This window comes from Carettochelys insculpta, chromosome 10 (genome assembly GCF_033958435.1).
Source record: "Carettochelys insculpta isolate YL-2023 chromosome 10, ASM3395843v1, whole genome shotgun sequence".
Lineage (NCBI taxonomy): Eukaryota > Metazoa > Chordata > Testudines > Carettochelyidae > Carettochelys > Carettochelys insculpta.
Window position 1 is genome coordinate 46,510,288 of NC_134146.1, and position 17,483 is coordinate 46,527,770.

The window sequence follows — 17,483 nt, forward strand, 5'->3', positions numbered from 1 at the left end:
GGGTCACGCCGGGAGTTAAACCCGCCGCGCGCGGGCTGCTGGGACATGGAGTCCGGGACGAGCCCCAGCGCGAGGGACGGCGGGAAGCCCGTGTCCCGCGCACGCGCATTGCCACGGGGCGCGCCGGCCTCGAAGTTCCCGCCAAGGCAGGGGAGGCGCGTGCGCAGGACGCGGAGCGGGGCTCGAGAGCGAGGATCAAAGAGAGGCGGTGAGGGGCGGAGCCCAGAGGTCGGGGGGCGGGGCAAGGGCGTGGTTGCCGCAGAGAACGAAGGTTGGGCCCCGCCCCTCTGCTGAGGGGGTGTTGGGGACTTCAGGCCTCTCCAGCCCATCACTGAGCTGGAGCCACCTGGGGGCTCCCCGGGGTCCTTTTGCTCGCCCCCCCCCCCCAGTGCCTACAGCCCCCCCAACCACCCCCACTGCACCCAGCCTGCAGGGGGCAGAGGCGCTAGAGAGGCGCTAGCACAGCCCCCTTCCCAAGCCTCCCACCTGCTTCTGGGTCTCAGGCCGCAGCACAGCAGGGGCCTGCAGCCCCCCACCCACAGGGGGGACTGAGTTTATTCTGCCCACGGGGGGGTTGCACTGCTGGGAGCTGGCATCTGAACCAGGGTCAAAGGGGGCTGGGAAGACGGGCAGAGAAAACGGCACCGTAGGGCATCCTGTGCCCGGCCTCTGACTCGTTGGCTAAGGTTAACGAACCTTGTTGCATGAGGTGCTGGGCGTTGCACAAACATCGGCTGCATCTACACCGCACCGAAACGTCGAAACGGCCATGCCAGCCTTCGAAAAGGACCCCCGTCCGGACAAGCCATACGGCAGCAAAATGCGGCAATTTCGAAGAGCTGCGACTGGCAGCATGCTAATGAGGTGCTGAATATGCATTTCAGCACCGCGTCGGTGATCTTGGCAATGTCCACGTCGAAGTTTTGTTTCAGTGCGGACACAGCCGTTTATGAAACCCACAGGCATGAAGATGATGAGAGGCATTATTGGGTGGTGGCAGAAGAGGGGATATGAGGTGGCCAGAGAGGAGGATGCCCCACTGATCAGGAACATTGTAACAAAAGCCTGAACGAGAGCTGTGGGGGCAAGAGGGAGCAGAAAAGGGGCCTCTGGTGCTATTATCATTCAAATTACTATAACCAAAATTGTGTGACTACAGCAAAGTAGGCAGAGGGTAACGTGGGCATGAAGCCCGAAAGGCAGCAACGTGGTGGAACTAGCAACCATGGAGAAATCATGGAAAGCAGATGGGTCCAGAAGAGTTGTTTGTTTGCCACCCGTACCTGCTGGAACTAGGGCTGTAGAGACAACTACCACCTCCTCCCACCACTTGAAGCAGTTTCCAGCACATACAGGATTTACAGTTTAGTTCAATGGCTCTCAGTACCCACCCCCTACTAATTGTTGCAGCACCCAAGTTTGGCTTCCTGTGTAGCCGCTGACAGGGGGATTCAAACCTTGGACCTTGGTGCATCAACCTCTACAAGTTGAGCTTAAAAACAGCTGGCTTTCAGCTAAGGCTGTAGCAGACACTCTGTCTTTCTCTCTGTAAGTGGTTTAAGCGCTACCACATGCCACAGTGACCCACACGTACTAGGTACGTGGGTTACATCCACAGCTAATGGGCTGAGATTCTGACCTCCCCAAGAAAGGCAGGGGAAGCGGGTAGCCTAGCTCTGAGTTGTACTCCTTACCTTTAGAGATACTTTTGTTTCCTAAGACAGCCAGGCAGGTGCAGCAGTAACAGTTTCCAGGAGTGTTCAAAAATAAATGCCCTTTGACTGCTCAGCATGGTGTGGCTTTGGACCCAGCTGATGCCCTCAACCCAACTAGCTGCAAACATTTGTTTGCAAACCCCATTTTCACTGCTGCCAGCACAGGCGTGTGACATTTGTGTGTCCTTTCCTCCACCTTGAAAGGAGAGTCCTAAGAACAGAAGTTACACCATGACAGGAAGGTTAGAATCCCCTCTCTGTTCTGCACAGCCTTAGGGATGATTCACGTTTCCTACTCCTTTAAAGGGGCCATGGGCTCTCAGAACCCATTTCTCCCCCAGAAACAGAGGTTGTGCCCATAGCCACTATCTATAACAGTATAACAATCGTTTGGCCAAGTCTAGTCCCATACTTGCACTGCACCTACTACCCATGATTGGAAGCCTAATCAGCACTGCAGAGAATATTCTCAGTAAACCAAGTGCTTCGGGGGGGGGGGGGGGGCACGTAAACTAGATTAAAAAGCCACCCAGCTGATTAGCTAAATGCCCCCAGGCAGCAGCATATGTTTCTGCTGCTGGCACACAGCCATCTGCGCATGCTTCAGTGCACATAATTATTGCAAGAATGGTTGGAAAAAGCTAGAGGGAATATTACTGCAGAGCAGTTCTGAGTGGATTGCCCAGACCTGAAGAAGAGCTCTGTGTTAGCTCAAAAGCTTGTCTCTCTCTCTCTCACCCCCAGAAGATGGGCCCACAAAAGCTATTATTCTCCCCCCCAGTGTTGCTCTAATCTCCTGGGACTGTCACAGCAACACTTGTATTGCATATAGCTTCCCCCATGCCTTTTCCATGAGATGGGCTCTCAACCTGCTGCTGAGAAAAGCAGCCCATGATGCAGTAGCGGGAGGGAGAAAGATTAAAAAACCAATTTCTCTTTCTGTCCCTCCTGTCTTCCCTTCCCAGCCTTGCTGACAATGGCAGACATAGCAGCTGTGTGCATTTCCATCCAGCAAAGCCACAGCCTTCACCAGCTTAAGAGCTGCTAAGTAACAGGGCCCAGCTAGGCACCAGGGGGCACACATGAACAGCGGAGCCATCAAAAGTCCACAGCAGCCAACCTAGGGAGATTTGAATAATCAGCATTCCCAGCCCCCTCTGCTGTGGTTTCCTTCAGATAACTTGCCTGGCGGGAAATTGCAAAGATCTGTTCCATGAAAACTAATATCCACGCCCTTAAGCCTGCCCCGGGTAAGGCAGAGCCTGAGCAGCTGCACAGAGCCAGCCTGGTGCCGCTGGAAGTGACAGAAGCAGGGCTTGGAAAGGGCAGCCTAGTGAAAAGAAAAGGCAAAAATACAGCTGGGAGCCTCACCTGGGTTTAATTCAGCTCCTGGTTTGACTGGGGTACAGCAGGGTGGGTCAGGCCAAGACAGTGGTTCTCAAACTCTCGGCCAGCGGCCCACCCCACTCAATGCAAACCTCTTCACTGCCACCCAAGCTGATAAAATGCATTCGCTTCTCTCTAAATACCTTGAATGCAAAAAAAGCAGCACTTTAAAGACTAACAATTGTTTCTTGTAAAGGATTTTGATCAAGTGGTTCCTCAGTTTCTTAGAGTGTGCGTGGCGTAGGTGCTCGCTGTAGTACGTTGATTGTAATGAGGAGTTTTTCCACTGTCAGTCCCTTGGGTACAATGTCCGTTTTCTTGCATTTGGAGAGAAAGATGATGTCTGTCTGGATCTGGGCGAGCTTTTTCATGTGGTTGATGGATCTCCATTCCAAATGGCTAAATGTAGTGCTTTGCATGGCTTTCTCTCCGTTGCTTAAAAGCTAAATTATTCTGTGATGGAGCAGGGGGGTGCGTGTGAGAGTCAAGCTGGATGTGTGTGTGAGACAGGCAGAGCAGCTTACAGAGGCGAAGGATGACTGCCTGGGGCTCTAATGTAAGCTAGCAGGTAACACCTGGTTTGAATCAGAGATGGCAGTTAGAAGCTGGGGGGAGAGAGAGTTGGAAGGCAGCCAGCCTTGCTAGGGGGGAAGCTACACCCCAGCTGGGGGACCCCTTGGGCTCCTCTTCCCAAGATGGGTTGGAATGACTGTCTCTGCCTGCTGCACTGACACCTCCGTGCTGAGCTGGGCCTCTGTTGACTAATAAACTTCTTGTTCTACCTGCTGAGTGAGAGTCACTCCTGCCTGCGGACGAGCTGCAGAGCTTGGGGACCCCTGAACCCCATCACATATTCATATTAGGCTACTGGAGCATAAAAACAGAGATGCGCAGCTGTAAGGTAACGGGGGGAACACAAGCCTGGAGAGCCAGGGTGGGCTCCCTGGTGCAGGTGGGGGGGGGGCACAAGCCCCAAGCTTGTGGCCCAAGTGCAAGCTGCTCGCAAAACACAGATGGTCTCCAGCCCCTGCTGAGAAGCACTGGGCTAGGAGAGCCGGTTGAGGCGGAGAAGGGGGGAAGCGGGCATGTTCCCAGACACCAGCTTCCTGGGTAGGTGGGGAAGCAGGCGGAAAACAATCACACTCTCACTGTCCTCTCTGCAGGAGATGGCAGCCCTGGTCCAGGAATACAGACCACTCCTGCCATCACTGAGGGTGGGCCAATGGAAGGAGCAGGCAGCGAGCTGGTATTGAACCCTCTGCCATTTGGGCAGCCCTGGTTTAAGTGCCCAGGGTGAGGAAGGAGAGGAGATGGGGCAGGATGCCGAGTAATGAGAGATCTGAGTCATGAGACTGCAGCCAACAGCAGGATACTGTCCTCACCCCGGCCCCAGAGGCACAAGTCTATGAGCACACGGGCTCCCCTTGCCCCATGAATCAAGCGCACACGCACACATCTCCCCTCACCTCCCTTCTGAATCCTGGGTGCTCGTGGGGAGAGGGCCCCCGGCATGGAGCTTTAGCTGCCGTGAACTGGCACAGAAAGTCCTGCTGGCACTGCAGATCAAGCAGACAAGCTCTGGGCTGGAAGCAGCTCCAAGCCAGGAACAGAATGCGGAGGGAGTTCCCCATCTTTGTACCAGCCCCAAGAGAAAAGGGGACAAGACAGGGAGTCCAAGGCAGTGGCTCTCAGCTAGCCCCTGCTCCCCCTGTGCCAGCCACTGAGGGCCAAGGCCTTTTCTTCAGCTCCTGGCTTGCTCGCAGTCGCTCCCGCTGCCCAAGTCACTCCAGTCACAGCAGAGATCAGGCCATTTCTCCCTTCCCTCCCTCTCCTCTTCCCCATTCAGAGCCAGGGAGTTTACAATCAGACCATGATGGGGAGGTTTGTTCTGCTCAGGCATGGTCTGAATCCAGGCCCCTGGTTGCTCCTTAGTGGAGGGAAGTGCAAAGCTCTGCAGCCATTAAACCTCAGCAGTTCTGCCTTTCCACTGACTCCCTCCCTTCCAGGCTTCCACAGCTGGCAGCATCTATGGCCAGCAGCTCCAGCAGAGCAATCTGCACTGGGAAAGACCATCCCTCGTGGAAGGCAGCAGGCAAGGAGGTTACTGCAGGAATCAGCTTGATGGGGCTAGAGAGACCTGGTGCAGGGACAGTGAAGAATTGTCTCGCATCCCTGGGCACGGCAGCACTCGGCACCCAAGAGGTCCCCCAGCTGCACCGGGTAGCTGCTCACCTGACTTGCAGGTGTGGCCAAGAGGCATTCAGCCCACAGTGGAAGGTTACGACTCGGCCTTCAAGGATGTACTTGGTGTGAATATGGGGGCTCTGAAAGAGACAAACCAGGATGTCAAACAGAAGGGCCTTGCAGTGCCCCTCAGCCCTTTCTTCACGCTACAGAGGCCTCACAGCACCTCCTATGCCACTCAGTCCCTAGCCGCCGTTAGCTTTGCAGAGGGCTGGGCAGGGCTGATGGATCAGTGGGGAGCTGGTTTCTGTAGTTCATGCAGCCAGGCAGCAGCGCAGGGGAAGGGGCCCTACCAAAGCAGGGTTTGCACATTTTGGGGCAGTGCCACTTCACGAAGACTCGCTGACGTGTGCAGAATCCCAGCCGGGCCCCCAGGCTCACACTGCTGCTTCTCAGCCAAGCAGCCTTCAGGGCCAGCCCTCAGGGCAGGGCTACGAGATGGGCGCTGCAGTAGAGTCTCACCCTGGGGCCCAGACACGCAGGCGGAAATCGGTCTGTGGTGCAGAAATAGCCAAGGAATTCGGGATAGAAAAGCCCAGACAGTGCAACCCCCCCCAGCTGAGGGGTGGGCAGGATTGTCCCCAGCAACGGGGCTTCAATCCTGCCCCTGCCCTGCTGCAGCTCAAAGACCTTGTCCCAACCCTTGAGCTGGAGCATTGTGTGTTTATTTGCATCCCATGACTGTAACAACTGATGGGGCATGAGCATGCAGGAGGCAGCTGCTACAGAGCTAAGCAACCAGGGCTCCTCTAGCCAAGAAGATCCCCAGGCAGAGCTCCATGCTGGGCTGCTGGCTGGCTGCAGCTGGGCCAACCTAGGACCTGGGCTCAGGGCAGGATAATGACTCAGAAAATGGAGGCCTGGGACAGTCGCCTCTTCTGGGACCACTGACTAGATGCTGGTTATGTACCAGTGTTGGCACTTCCTGGCACCTCCTTACTGTACAGTCACCGAATGTGCCATGCCTTGCTGCAGGTAACAGGTGGGTGCAAGAGGGCATGGATATCCCACAAGTACCATAGTCCAGGCCCAAGGGATGGCCCACCTCGGGAGCTGCCAGGTGGACCAAGTCATTCAGCCAGACCTCTGCCAAGTACGGAGCACCCCAAGGGAGCAGGAACAGGCCGACATGCAGGAGAGACAAGCCTGGCCATCTTGGGGCAGGCCGAGGGCTCTGGAGCAGCACCCTGAACAAGCCCAGCCTGGGTTCTCCCTAGTACCCACTGGCAAATGTCCTTGGAGCACACCCGGACGGCTTCCCACCTCCCCAAACGCAGCCATCCTGGCCTGGCCCGGCGTCAGGACTAGCGGTTTTGATGGGGAAGTCCCACCTGATGCAACAGCACCTGGCAACCTCGCTGTAGGGCATGAATTTGGGTCTGCAGCCTGTCAGGCTCTAGGAGCCTGGCATACAAGTCCAAAAAGGGGCACGCGCCAAAGGGCGACGCTCCCCTGGTGAGCACCTCGCTCCAGGGGAAAGATATCAGGCACAGGAGCCTGAGGGGAAGCAGGGCTGGAGCCCAGCAGAACAGCAGCAGCAGGAGGGGAGCAGGGAGCGAAGCCAGACCCTGGTCAGCACAGTGCTTCAGTCTTCATCTGCACGGACTGAGCTACAGCTGAGAGCTCCCCCTGTGCAGGGCCATGCTCCGAGCCGTAGGAGAAGGGGTTTGCAGGGAAGCACCCACTCCCCAGAAGGGGCTGCACTGTGCCAAAACCAAGTACAGAGCCACCCATGGCCCCTGGCCAGCATGCAAGAAACAGCAGGACATTCACAGGCCCCCCAGCAGTGCAGCTCCTGCAGCCACGTACCTGCTCCCCACCTTTCCCGCTCTCCTCCATGGATGGAGCAGCAGCCTCCGCACCTGAGGGAATACCACAGCTCTCTGGGGCAGTGCCCGTTTCCTCTGCAGGCAGCCCACCCCCAAGTGCCTCACAGGCCCCCTGGAACTGGGAGGGAGACAGCCGACCCCTACAGGGCCTGCAGCAGAGGGGCCATGTGGTAGCAGAGCAATTCCCAGCCCCAAACTCAACTGGGGCAAGGGGAAGAGGGGCGCTGAAGAGGTCACCGCAGGAGACAAGCTCTTGCGGCTGAACTCAAACCAGGACCCCCAGGAGAGCTGTGAGCTGAAGCTGCTCCACGCTGCCCTTTGCCACAAGTCAGCTGCCCCTGCACAGAACTGGCGCTAGAGATGCCACGAGCCACTCTCAAGCAGAGAGAGGCCTTTCCGCCTGGCCTGACCTAGGTGGGTACGCCTGGCTGAAGGGGAAGGCAGCTGGCCCTCCCCAGCCAGCAGTGCGCCTTGTGCTAGTGTGGGCAGACAGCCCTCCTCTCGAGGAGGTCCTACTGCAGCAGCAGAGCTGTGGGGGGCAGCGTAGTGCCCTAATCCTTGGGGAGAAGGGCAGATAGCTGAGCCCGGTTTTGACAAAGCCCTGGGAGCCGCTCGCTGACTGCCTCCCTCACGTGCACGCACTGGCTCCACCTGCAAGGGTTGGTGGCAGAGGGAGAACGGGGCATGAGTGAGAGCTCTCTCTCGAGGAAGGGGCAGGGATTAGAAAGTCTGGCCCAGCCCAGCTGTGCAGGATGGAGCTAGTGCTTGGGGGAGGCGCTAATAAACCCTCAAGAGGGCTCCCTCCCCAGGGCTGCTTGTGAGGCATCTTGGGGCAGGAGAGACACCTGCTGTGATGCAGCCTGACAGACCTCCACCCCAATCCTACCTCCTTTCCAGCTGAAGGGTGAGCAGCCCAGGATCCCAAACTCGGGGTTGTCAAAGTGGATCTCGCCCTGGGGTGGCAGGAAAGGGTGGGCCACCTCCCCCTTCAGCCCATGGCAGCAAGGAGACCCACTCAGTGTGGTTAAAAGCATAGAAGACTGCCCAAGAGCCACCAGAGAGATGGCCTGGAAGCAGAGCGCAGGGAGCATCCCACGGCAAGGGGAGCAGGGTGAGCCCGTGGGGGCTGGGAGCCGAAATCCCAGCTCTAGAACCTGCTAAGTCTGCCTAAGACAGCCTCTCTGCAGTGCCAGGTATGGGGGGTGGGGGGCAGAGCCTGAGAGGTTGCATGAACGCTCTGCAGCAGCAGTCAAGCTGTGAATGAGGGTGGCAGATGCTCAAGGGCTTCGAGATGCCTCCCCTAGCCTGGGGCTTCAGCACCTGGAAACCAGCCCAGAACCATCCGCACAAAGGAGGGACTTGGAGGGCAGAGAAGTGGGGAGAGCACTGCTGATGGGGGCAGGGTGCCACGGCAGTAGCTTCAGCCCACCCCGCCCATTCCTAGCTCCTGTGGTGCCAGCTGGCAGGGCGGGGGGCATATGCTGGAAGCTCGGGGGTGAGACATCACTCCACAGGCAGGAGGCTGAGGCAATGGCTCTCTCCCTGTCACCCTGCTTCAGCACACTGGGGAACGGCCCAATCCCACAGCAGGAGAGTGAATGGGCACCAGCTACTTTTCCCTCTCTCCAGCCTCCACTACCGGAGCCCCAGCGATCGTGAAGTGGGGTGGGAGTGCAGGATGCACTCAGATGCCACAGCTGCTCTCAGCAGGGGGTGATGTACTGGGGGGTGGGGGTGTGCAGCAGCACAGGCTGATGGGGAGTTCCCAGCTCAGCCAGACCCAGGCTCGCCCAGCATGGGGCACTGGGCAGGACAGGGTCTGCCAGACACAGCCTTCCCAGCAGAGGGCATTGGGCAGGGAGGGGCAGGAGAATAGGGTACACTGGGAACCACATGCCAAGCAATAGTCCCTGTAATTTCTTCCATCCCTGTGCAGAATAAATTTTATTCTGTGCACCAAAGCACATGCATATGTGCACCACCAGTAAAAACTGGGCACCCGGCAAATCATCTGCGCAGCATTAGAATCTCTCATGGTGGCTGCCCAAGCACTCAGCTTTCAGGGAACGCTGCTCCTGAGAGCAAAGAACAGCCCCCCATCCATGCTTCTCCATGCATCTAGCACAGTGGAAGAGGGCCTGTCTGCACAGCCTGGAAAGAGACCCCAAATAAGGCAAGCAGGACGGTGTTCTCATAGCCCCTGGGTACCACCCGGGCAGGGTCAGAGCCCAGGAGGGGGAGGGGGTTAGTTTTGTTGGTCAGGCCCACCCCCCAGAAGGCAGAGGCTTTGCCCAAAGAGGCCTGTATGGCTCCCCCACGCACCAGAGCCCAAGGGAAACAGGTTATGAGCTGCTTTCACAGCCCCATTTCCAGCACAGTATTTGCATCTGGAAAGGAGCTCTTGGCTTCTGCCAGGCATGTGGCTGTTTGGGTTGCTCTAAAGGAAGCAAAGGCTGGTATCGGCCTCTCCCAAGACACTGGCAATGGTAGGGTGGGAGCGGGAGCCAGGGGCTGACTCAGCTATGGAGCCAGGGCTCCTGCCTAGATCTCTGGAGGCCAAACAGTGTGTGACTCCTACAGCAAGGGATGGGGGCTGTGAGCCCAACTGGAGACAGCTCAGGTGAGCTCTGGCAGGAACAGTAGGAGGTGCCCCCACCCAACTGGCTGCAGGGCAGAGCCGACACTTCCCGGGCTGCCCCTGTACACACGCTTGTAGGTCAGGTTAACATGGCCCCACTTACAATCGGAGGGGTTGATGGCATAGCACCTCCTGCTGCCCACGCTCAGGCCACCTCCATGTGCAACAGCGGAACCAGGAGCCCAAGTGCCCACCTGCATGAACCTGAGACAGGCTCCCCATGAAGCCAGAGGAGGGGCTGGGCAGGGACTCAGCCAGACTTCCACTCCAGCTGGTGTTGCCCTTGGGGCCAGTTTGTGCCAGACCACAGCAGGCTCTGAGCAGCTCGCAGCTCTGATGGTTCAGCAGAAAGGGGAAGTTTTCCAGCCCAACAGCACCATCACCAGAGGCTTCCCCAGGAACCATTTCCTTCCCAAGGAGCCCCCAGAACTTGAGCTCTCCCTGAAGGGGGGGCTCAGCAGCCCTGGTTCTAGCAGACTCGGGCTGCAGCACTCCAGGTAAGAGATCCAAACTCGCCCATTCCCTGGCAGGATGCGCCTGCACCCTAACTTCTGTTCCCCCCTCCGGGCACCTCCTACTCTCCGGCCCAAGCACAGGGCCCAGGGGAGTTCAGCTTCCCCAGGGCAGCTGTTTTCCACTCACCCCTTGGTCTCAGCTAGCTCATTTGGAAAACAGCAGCAGGGTTAGGAGCACAGCCACTGCCCCCTCCACCTCCTGTGGGGCCGAGCAGTCAGATGTAGGCCCATGCTCATGGCTTAGTTCCCAAAGGACGAGTCAGCATGAAGGTACCCTGCCGGCTGCTGCAGCTGACCACAGACAGCCACCCACGCGCACAGCCTCTGTGGGGAGCGCACACACATCTGGGAGGAGCCCACAAGTTGCACTGCAGCTGGCCCCAGCCATATTAGATGTGGCCAGATGGATCCCAAGACAGAGGAACAAAGCACAGCCCCACTTCCAATGTTCCTGCTTCACTGCCAGATGCTCACCCGCTACCCCTTCCCAGCAAGAGCTAGGAGGTGCACAGCACTGCACCAGCCGACATAACCAGGCTGGTTCCTTCCCCTGCACAGTACTAATTCTGTGCCTAAATTACCTGCAACTCCCCACACCACTGCAAACCACTCCAGCCCTCCACTGTTCTGCCAAAGCCCTCAGGCTGGGCTCCCTGACTCAGCTCAAGGGAGGTCTTTCATCTCAACTGGTAGTTAGGACCATGGGACAAAAGGGGACCTCCTGGTTCATGGAGCCCACCCCTTGGGTTTGGCAGCCTCCCCAGCCTGGCTACTCCCATCCCTCAGGCCTGGGAGCTCCATCTGAAAGTTATTCTCACCAGGCCCATCTGCAGGAGAGAGACCAGGGCATAAGCACACCAGCCCCCTTTGACCAGGCAGTCTTAGGCTGGGTGTACGGTGACCTATAAACTTACAGATTCCATCTTCTCAAGCTGCTCCATGGTAACCTACTGGGAGGCTCAGGGCATTACCATGCAGAACCTCCAGTGAATGAGCATGGCCCTAGCCTGTGGGGAACTGGGCATGCAGCGGCCTCAAAGGAGTCAAGGCAGCAGAGAGAGACCTAACACCGGGGCAGGGAACAAACCGGAGACTTTGTAGGTTTCCACATACCAATCACCAGCATCTCCCAGCTGACTCAAAACAGGCTCCCACCCCATGCCCCAGCTCAGTGAAATCCACCACACTGCAGGCCTTGGGCCTGATGGACAGCCTGGTCCTCTATAGAAAATTCACATGCAGTGGAGGGGAGCAGGCTCCTGAAAGCTGCTTTGAGAGCACACCCAGGGCAGCACCCAGCAGTGCCAATGCAAACCCCACCCCCCCCCGCAAATTTAATGCTATTGGGGTGTTCGGTGAAACCCAACTCCCAGTCACCTTCCTGCAAGAGCAGCACTTCCTCCCTTGTGAAAGAGGAGTCTGGTCACAGTGCAGATCAGCTCTGACAGCATACACTAAGGGATGACAAATCAGAGTAAGGGAACCTGACCTCGATTTACGTCTCCATTCCTGGGGACCTGGCCCATGATATAAAAGCAATTGGCTGTGCTGAGATCAAGCTGCAGTGCAAAGCGCAGCTTGAGCCTGCGGCCCAGGAGGTGCTCAGATCTCCCTTAGGTACTTGCACATGCCCTGTGCAGGCAAGAGGAGACAGGAGCAGCCAGGAGAGATGGGAGCATGATCCTGTCTCCTCAAAGGGCAGCTGGCCACTGTCTGAGCTCCTCCGGCACAGCAGGCAGTTGGCATTCCAGACCCCTTTGCAGGCTTTGCCTTCCCTCTGCCCTGCAGGGGCATGGAAACAAGGGACTCCCTCTTCTACTGTTGCTTAATGACCAGGGCCATTCTGCCCAGGTGCAAAAAGCAGCCCTGCCCAACATCCTCTGCACAGCTGCTGACCGAGGCAGGGGAGGTGAGGGGGAGAAGGTTCAGCAAGTCCAAGGAGCTGTGCATGGCAGCGTACGAAGCAGAGAAGTCCTGGGGCACCTGATAGGCGAACAGATTTTTTTGGAGCACGAGCTTTCGTGCATACGACGTTCTTTGCCCACCAAAGCTTATGCTCCAAAAGAATGTTCTTCTACAAGGTGTCACAGGCCTTTTAATTTCTGCAGCTACAGACTAATACAGATCCCCTCCGATACTCCTCTCCCCTCAGGTGACTGAGGCCCACGTAGTGAGTTAGCACCAGTCCTCAAGCAACGGGGGATGGTTCAGAAAGAGATGGAACCCGTGTCTGTGACCATAAGATCTTGCAGCCCCTCAAAACTCCCTCTTCTGGGGGGAAGCTGATGGCTGGGCACCACCACATGCGCCTATCAGGACTGGCTCACTCTTCGCCTCCTTCCCCATCAAGATGACGAAACTCAGCAGAGATGCACACGCAGCGCTACACTTCAGGATGGAGGGTGGGGATCAAGTGCGCAAACAGGGAACAAACAGGCAGTAGTGCTGCTGACCAGGATCAGGGGATGGCAGCATAGTAAACTGTACGGGAACCAACGTGACATAGCTGCCCAAGGGGCTCGTGTTGTGGGTTATATCAAACACCTGGGTGATGTGAAAAGCAACCAGCTCACTCCAGTCAGTCCTGCAGAGGCCTCGGGTGATGGACTGCATGCCGTGTTAGGCACCCCACTTCTGGGGAGGTGAATCAGTAGGAACGCACGCTCTAGAGACAGACAAAATAGAAGATTCAAAAACCTGACCTACGAGGAAGGGTTAAAAACTGGGCACATTTAGTCTTGAGGAGAAACACTGAGGGGCAACAGGATAGTCTTCAAATACACTAAGATGTTATAAAGGGGACAGCAACCAGTTTGCCCAAGAACACCCTTCACAGCTCAGCAGAAGAAAGGAGGCTGAGCCTACCATTCTGATCTCGTCAGCCACAGAACCTCACGGCCTCTGTCTGCCAGACAGAGATGCCTGGACCATACATACACATTAACTTGTGTTGCCACAGGCTCACCCCAGAAGGCAGCCAGCTAGGCACTGGCCTCAGCCCCACACTGGTCATCCTGGGAGCGAGTGCCTCTGTGCTGAGCCTGAATGAGAGATTTTAGAATTAGTTGGAGATACGCATCTCCTAGGGCTGGAAGGGACCTTGGGAGGTCATTTAGTCCAGTCCCCTGCCCTCTTGGCAGGACCAAGCACCACCCCTGCCATCTATTTGCCCCAATCCCTAAGATGGCCACCTCAAGGATTGAGCTCACAATCCTGAGTTTAGCAGCCCAATGCTCCAACCACTGAGCTATCCCTCCTGCTGTGGGTTCCAGCCCCCTCCACTGAACTCAGCTTCATTTTAGAGCCTGACAATCGAGCTGCTGCCCCACCAGAGCACCAAGACTATGCCCCACTTCAGGACCCAGAGAAAGGCCTGAGCCACATGGAAACTGGCTCCCTGATTTGGCCTTCAGTAACAACAGTAGAGGGGAAAATGCTTCAGTTTGTTCTCTGCCATACAACCAAAAAGGATATTGGGCCTTGCCAAGGGTAAGAACCAAAGTGGCTTAGGATTTGCCATAGGGCTGGCCAATAATCTCAGCAGCCGTGTCCTGCCTCCTGTAACTGGCAAGGCAGGACACCCCTGCAGAAGGCAGACAACTACAGTACAACAGGGTTCCCTGCCTCCCTAGAGCAAGACAGAATCTGTCCACCCCATCCCCAACTCCTCCAAGCTTCAACATACCTGCTGCAACATTGCAGAGAGCTCACGGAGCACTTCTGGGCAGGCACTGAGGGGAGGGGCCGCAGATCAGACCAGTAGGGAGAGGAGCCGGGTGCAGATTCTTTACCTGATCCGGAGACGGCGCCCAGCCAGGCGCAGTGCAGGTGCTGGTTTTAAAGGTTACACCAGTACTGTGCAAACAGGCTTCTGCTTTTGTACGGGGGACTGTAGCAGAACACTTCACATGCAGCTCCAAAGGCCTCTGCTCTCACTTTGAGAGTTAGCCACTTTGGCTCAGGTGTAACTGCTTATGGATACAGCACAGGTGCCCACGTGAGCCTGCGGACGCCTGTACATTACAGCACAAGGGAAGTCACCCGCCCCATTCATTTGAGTGCACCGAGACACCAACATTAGCCAACACGCCGCCCTGGATCCCTGATTGCTGGCTCCCCTGCTACCCCACACAAGCCTTACAAACCGCACTGCTGCAGGCAGGGACTGGCTGGGTCACTCCCGGCCAGAAGGCAATCGGCCTGGTTCTGCCTCCTGAGCCATCTGCAGGGCTGAGACCCCTAGTAAAGGATCTTGATTTTCACACACACAAGAACTGTGCTTCACAGCAAAGTGAGAGCACAGGACTGCAGTGCTGGCTACTTGTATGCCGTTCAGCCAGTGCTTGGCTTCTTGTAAGTCTAGGTGAAGCTACTGTGGAATTCAGGGGCCTTCTCACAAAAGGCAGCTCTAGCTTGCCAGGCTACAGGGCCTGTAATCAGTGAAAGGCTCCTGCCTGAAAGAAAGTTGCCACTAAGGCTGCCAGACCAATGACCCCCAATGATTTGGGGGTTGTGCCCATTTATTCTTGGGGTACATGCTACCTTGAGAGTCATTTCCGAAGGCAGAGGTTGTCTGCACAGGTTAGCACAGGGTGGCTGACTACTGCAGCTGCAAACACATCCTCTGTCCTCGTCTGGTTGCAGAAGTTGCCAAAATGAGGGTGTCCACTGCAGGAGAGCTTTGTCCAAACCCAAGAATCCAGATGAGTGGTGCTGCCATTAGTCAAGCAAGAGCTGCTCACACACTCTTCACCTACTCTGACAGTGTAACGTGTAAATTAAAGTTGATGGGAGCTCTGATGCTGGCAGCATTTACAAACCAAAGCCTGCATCCCAGCTCAGCCCTCTTCAGGTCCCCCCCTCACAGCAGCTCTCACAGCCTCCTCTGTTCTACACACTTTATTAGGCTTAGAACTGGACAAATCACAAAGTGTACAAAATGGAGACCACACTATTAGAAGCAGAGGATTGTTGGTAGCAGCAGCATTTCTATAGACCCAGAAGCATCTGGTAGATGTGAGGTGACAGTAGGCTTGGGCAGGGGGCTCTTATGGGCTATCTGGTTTCAGACCATTAAGGACAGATCTTGTAGTTCACCCTTATACTAACCAGGATGTGATCTGTGCCCACACCCGCTGGGATGGAAGACGACCTTCCAATCCACTGGAGGACAAACTTTGGCTCAAGCCAGCATGAAGTGGGGTAAGTGCTCCGAGGACCTAGCATGGGCTTTGAAATGCTGTGCCACCCATCCACACAAGTCTTATACCTTCATCATTTTGGTCACAAACCTTCCCATGGCAGGACACAATACCAAAGACTTTACAAGGAAAAAGAGGTGGTGAGGCTTGGTGAGCTCACCACACCTAGCGCCTCGAACTGCGCAGCAACATCTACCACAACAGCAAGAGCTAGTACAGGAGCCAGATTAGCGTCAACTCAGATTTGTCCAGTCTATGGTTTTCAGGCCTATTCTAGGAGTACATATGCACGAGAATTCAAAAATACTAGGATATGATGCAAGTAGCGAGACACCAACAGAAGAGTTTAATGGTGGATGTTCCCTAAAATGATCCTGGGAGGATGGTGGTTAGACTAGTCCCTCCCCACCCTGGGACAGGAAGCAGGAGACTGGCTATGGCCCTCCTGTGTATGGTTAGGTTCTGAACTTCAGCTGCCACTCTGGTGTGGAGGAGACCATAGACAGGAGACTGTCCCTTCCCGAGGTGAGCCACAGGGGTCTAACTTCCAATCCGTGTGCAGAGGGGACCAGACAGATGTTCTCTTTTAAGTGTACTTGAAGACCAAGGAGACCAGGAGGATGGCTGGGGAAGAGCGGGAACCCGCCAGCCTCAGGGCTAGCACCTGGTCTCGTAGATTCCACTTCTGCCGATGTACCTCACCCATTTGATCACATCATGGTCACTGTAGTTCAGCTTTGGCTCAAAGACTTTCAGATAACGCACCTTCAGCCCGGAGGGGGCGAATGGAACCTGTTCGGAGGAGAGGGAACAGTCAATTGAAAGAGCATGACCAGAGCATCCAAGAACAATGCAGGCACCTCCTAGCCCTAGGCCCTGCCTTCCTACAAACACAGTATGGCAAAAGGTGGAGGGCAACTGCAGAAAGGAACAGGGAAGGCATTTGTCCTGATTCAGAGCAATGAATCCACAAGGCCTCCCAGAAGGCACAGCTACTAGGGAACACTCCCCCACAGCTGGCAACACAGACTGCCTCCCACTGCTCCCAAAGTGGCCTCCTACAAGTGAGAAAGTTTCCAAGGCACAGAGGTTCCTTCCAGCAGGACAGGTGGCCCAGCCAAGTGCACCCTGGGCTAGATTTGTGTCCGAGGAGGAGCAGCGCAGTCATCCTACCTCAAAGTTCATGGAGATGGGCGGCCGAGCCCATTTCTTCTTGTCATTCGTGGGCAGCAGTTCAATCTCTGCACTGATCTGGGACTCCTTCATTCCAGCCATACGCTTAATTCTAATGGAGAAAGCCAGAGAGGTCAGAAACCTACCAGAGATTCCACCTCTTCGCAGTGAGAGGTTTGGCCTGGCGCAGGCAGGGTCCTGTAGTCCCCAGGCACCCAGCAGTGACCCCGGGTTTGCACGGAAGCACAGCTGATCCCATGCAGGTAGTGCCCAAGCTGCATGCGCACTTACTTCCACACGATGGCATTCTCGCTGGCCTTGTACTTTGCCTTCCCCTTCATGCAGATGACCTGCACTCCACTGGTGTTGAGGGGAGTTGGGATTCGGACCTGGAAGATGGTCAATCAGTGAGCAAGGGCAGAAAACTATGGTCAGGGTTAAGAGTCTGTGGGTGGCTTCACCTAACTCAAGAAAAGCCGTGATTAGGCAGCTTGTCCTGTGTCTACTGACCCTAGCCCATCTGTTCCAGGGCTCACAAGATAGCTGCTACTGCAGACGCACTAGATACTGCTCCAGGTATTAGAGCACACGATGCTACCCAGAGGGAGAGAAACTTTAGGGCTCGGTGAGCTTTAACCCCTCTATAACCACAACTGCTAGCTGATGCTAAAAGTCACATGAAGGGCAAGACAAAGCCTTTTCCCTTTAATTCAAGAAGATCTGCTTCAGGAGTCATGAGGGTTGGGCAGCATGAACATGTCTTCCAGCAGGTGTTACAAGCA

The 17,483-nt window shown here is 56.1% G+C and overlaps 1 protein-coding gene across 3 annotated transcripts in view; it reads right to left on the minus strand.

Moving 5' to 3' along the window:
• Positions 1-15,211: 15,211 nt before the first annotated feature.
• The window catches only part of AP2M1 (adaptor related protein complex 2 subunit mu 1), a 39,338-nt gene continuing 37,066 nt past the window's right edge, over positions 15,212-17,483 (minus strand). For all 3 annotated transcript variants that reach the window (XM_075004035.1, XM_075004037.1, XM_075004038.1), the window contains 3 exons: positions 16,993-17,090; positions 16,702-16,813; positions 15,212-16,320 (listed from right to left, as the gene is read on the minus strand). In XM_075004035.1, the coding sequence (XP_074860136.1) occupies positions 16,186-16,320; positions 16,702-16,813; positions 16,993-17,090 (345 nt within the window). In that variant the 3' untranslated portion in view covers positions 15,212-16,185. The remainder of the gene's footprint in view (positions 16,321-16,701; positions 16,814-16,992; positions 17,091-17,483) is intronic.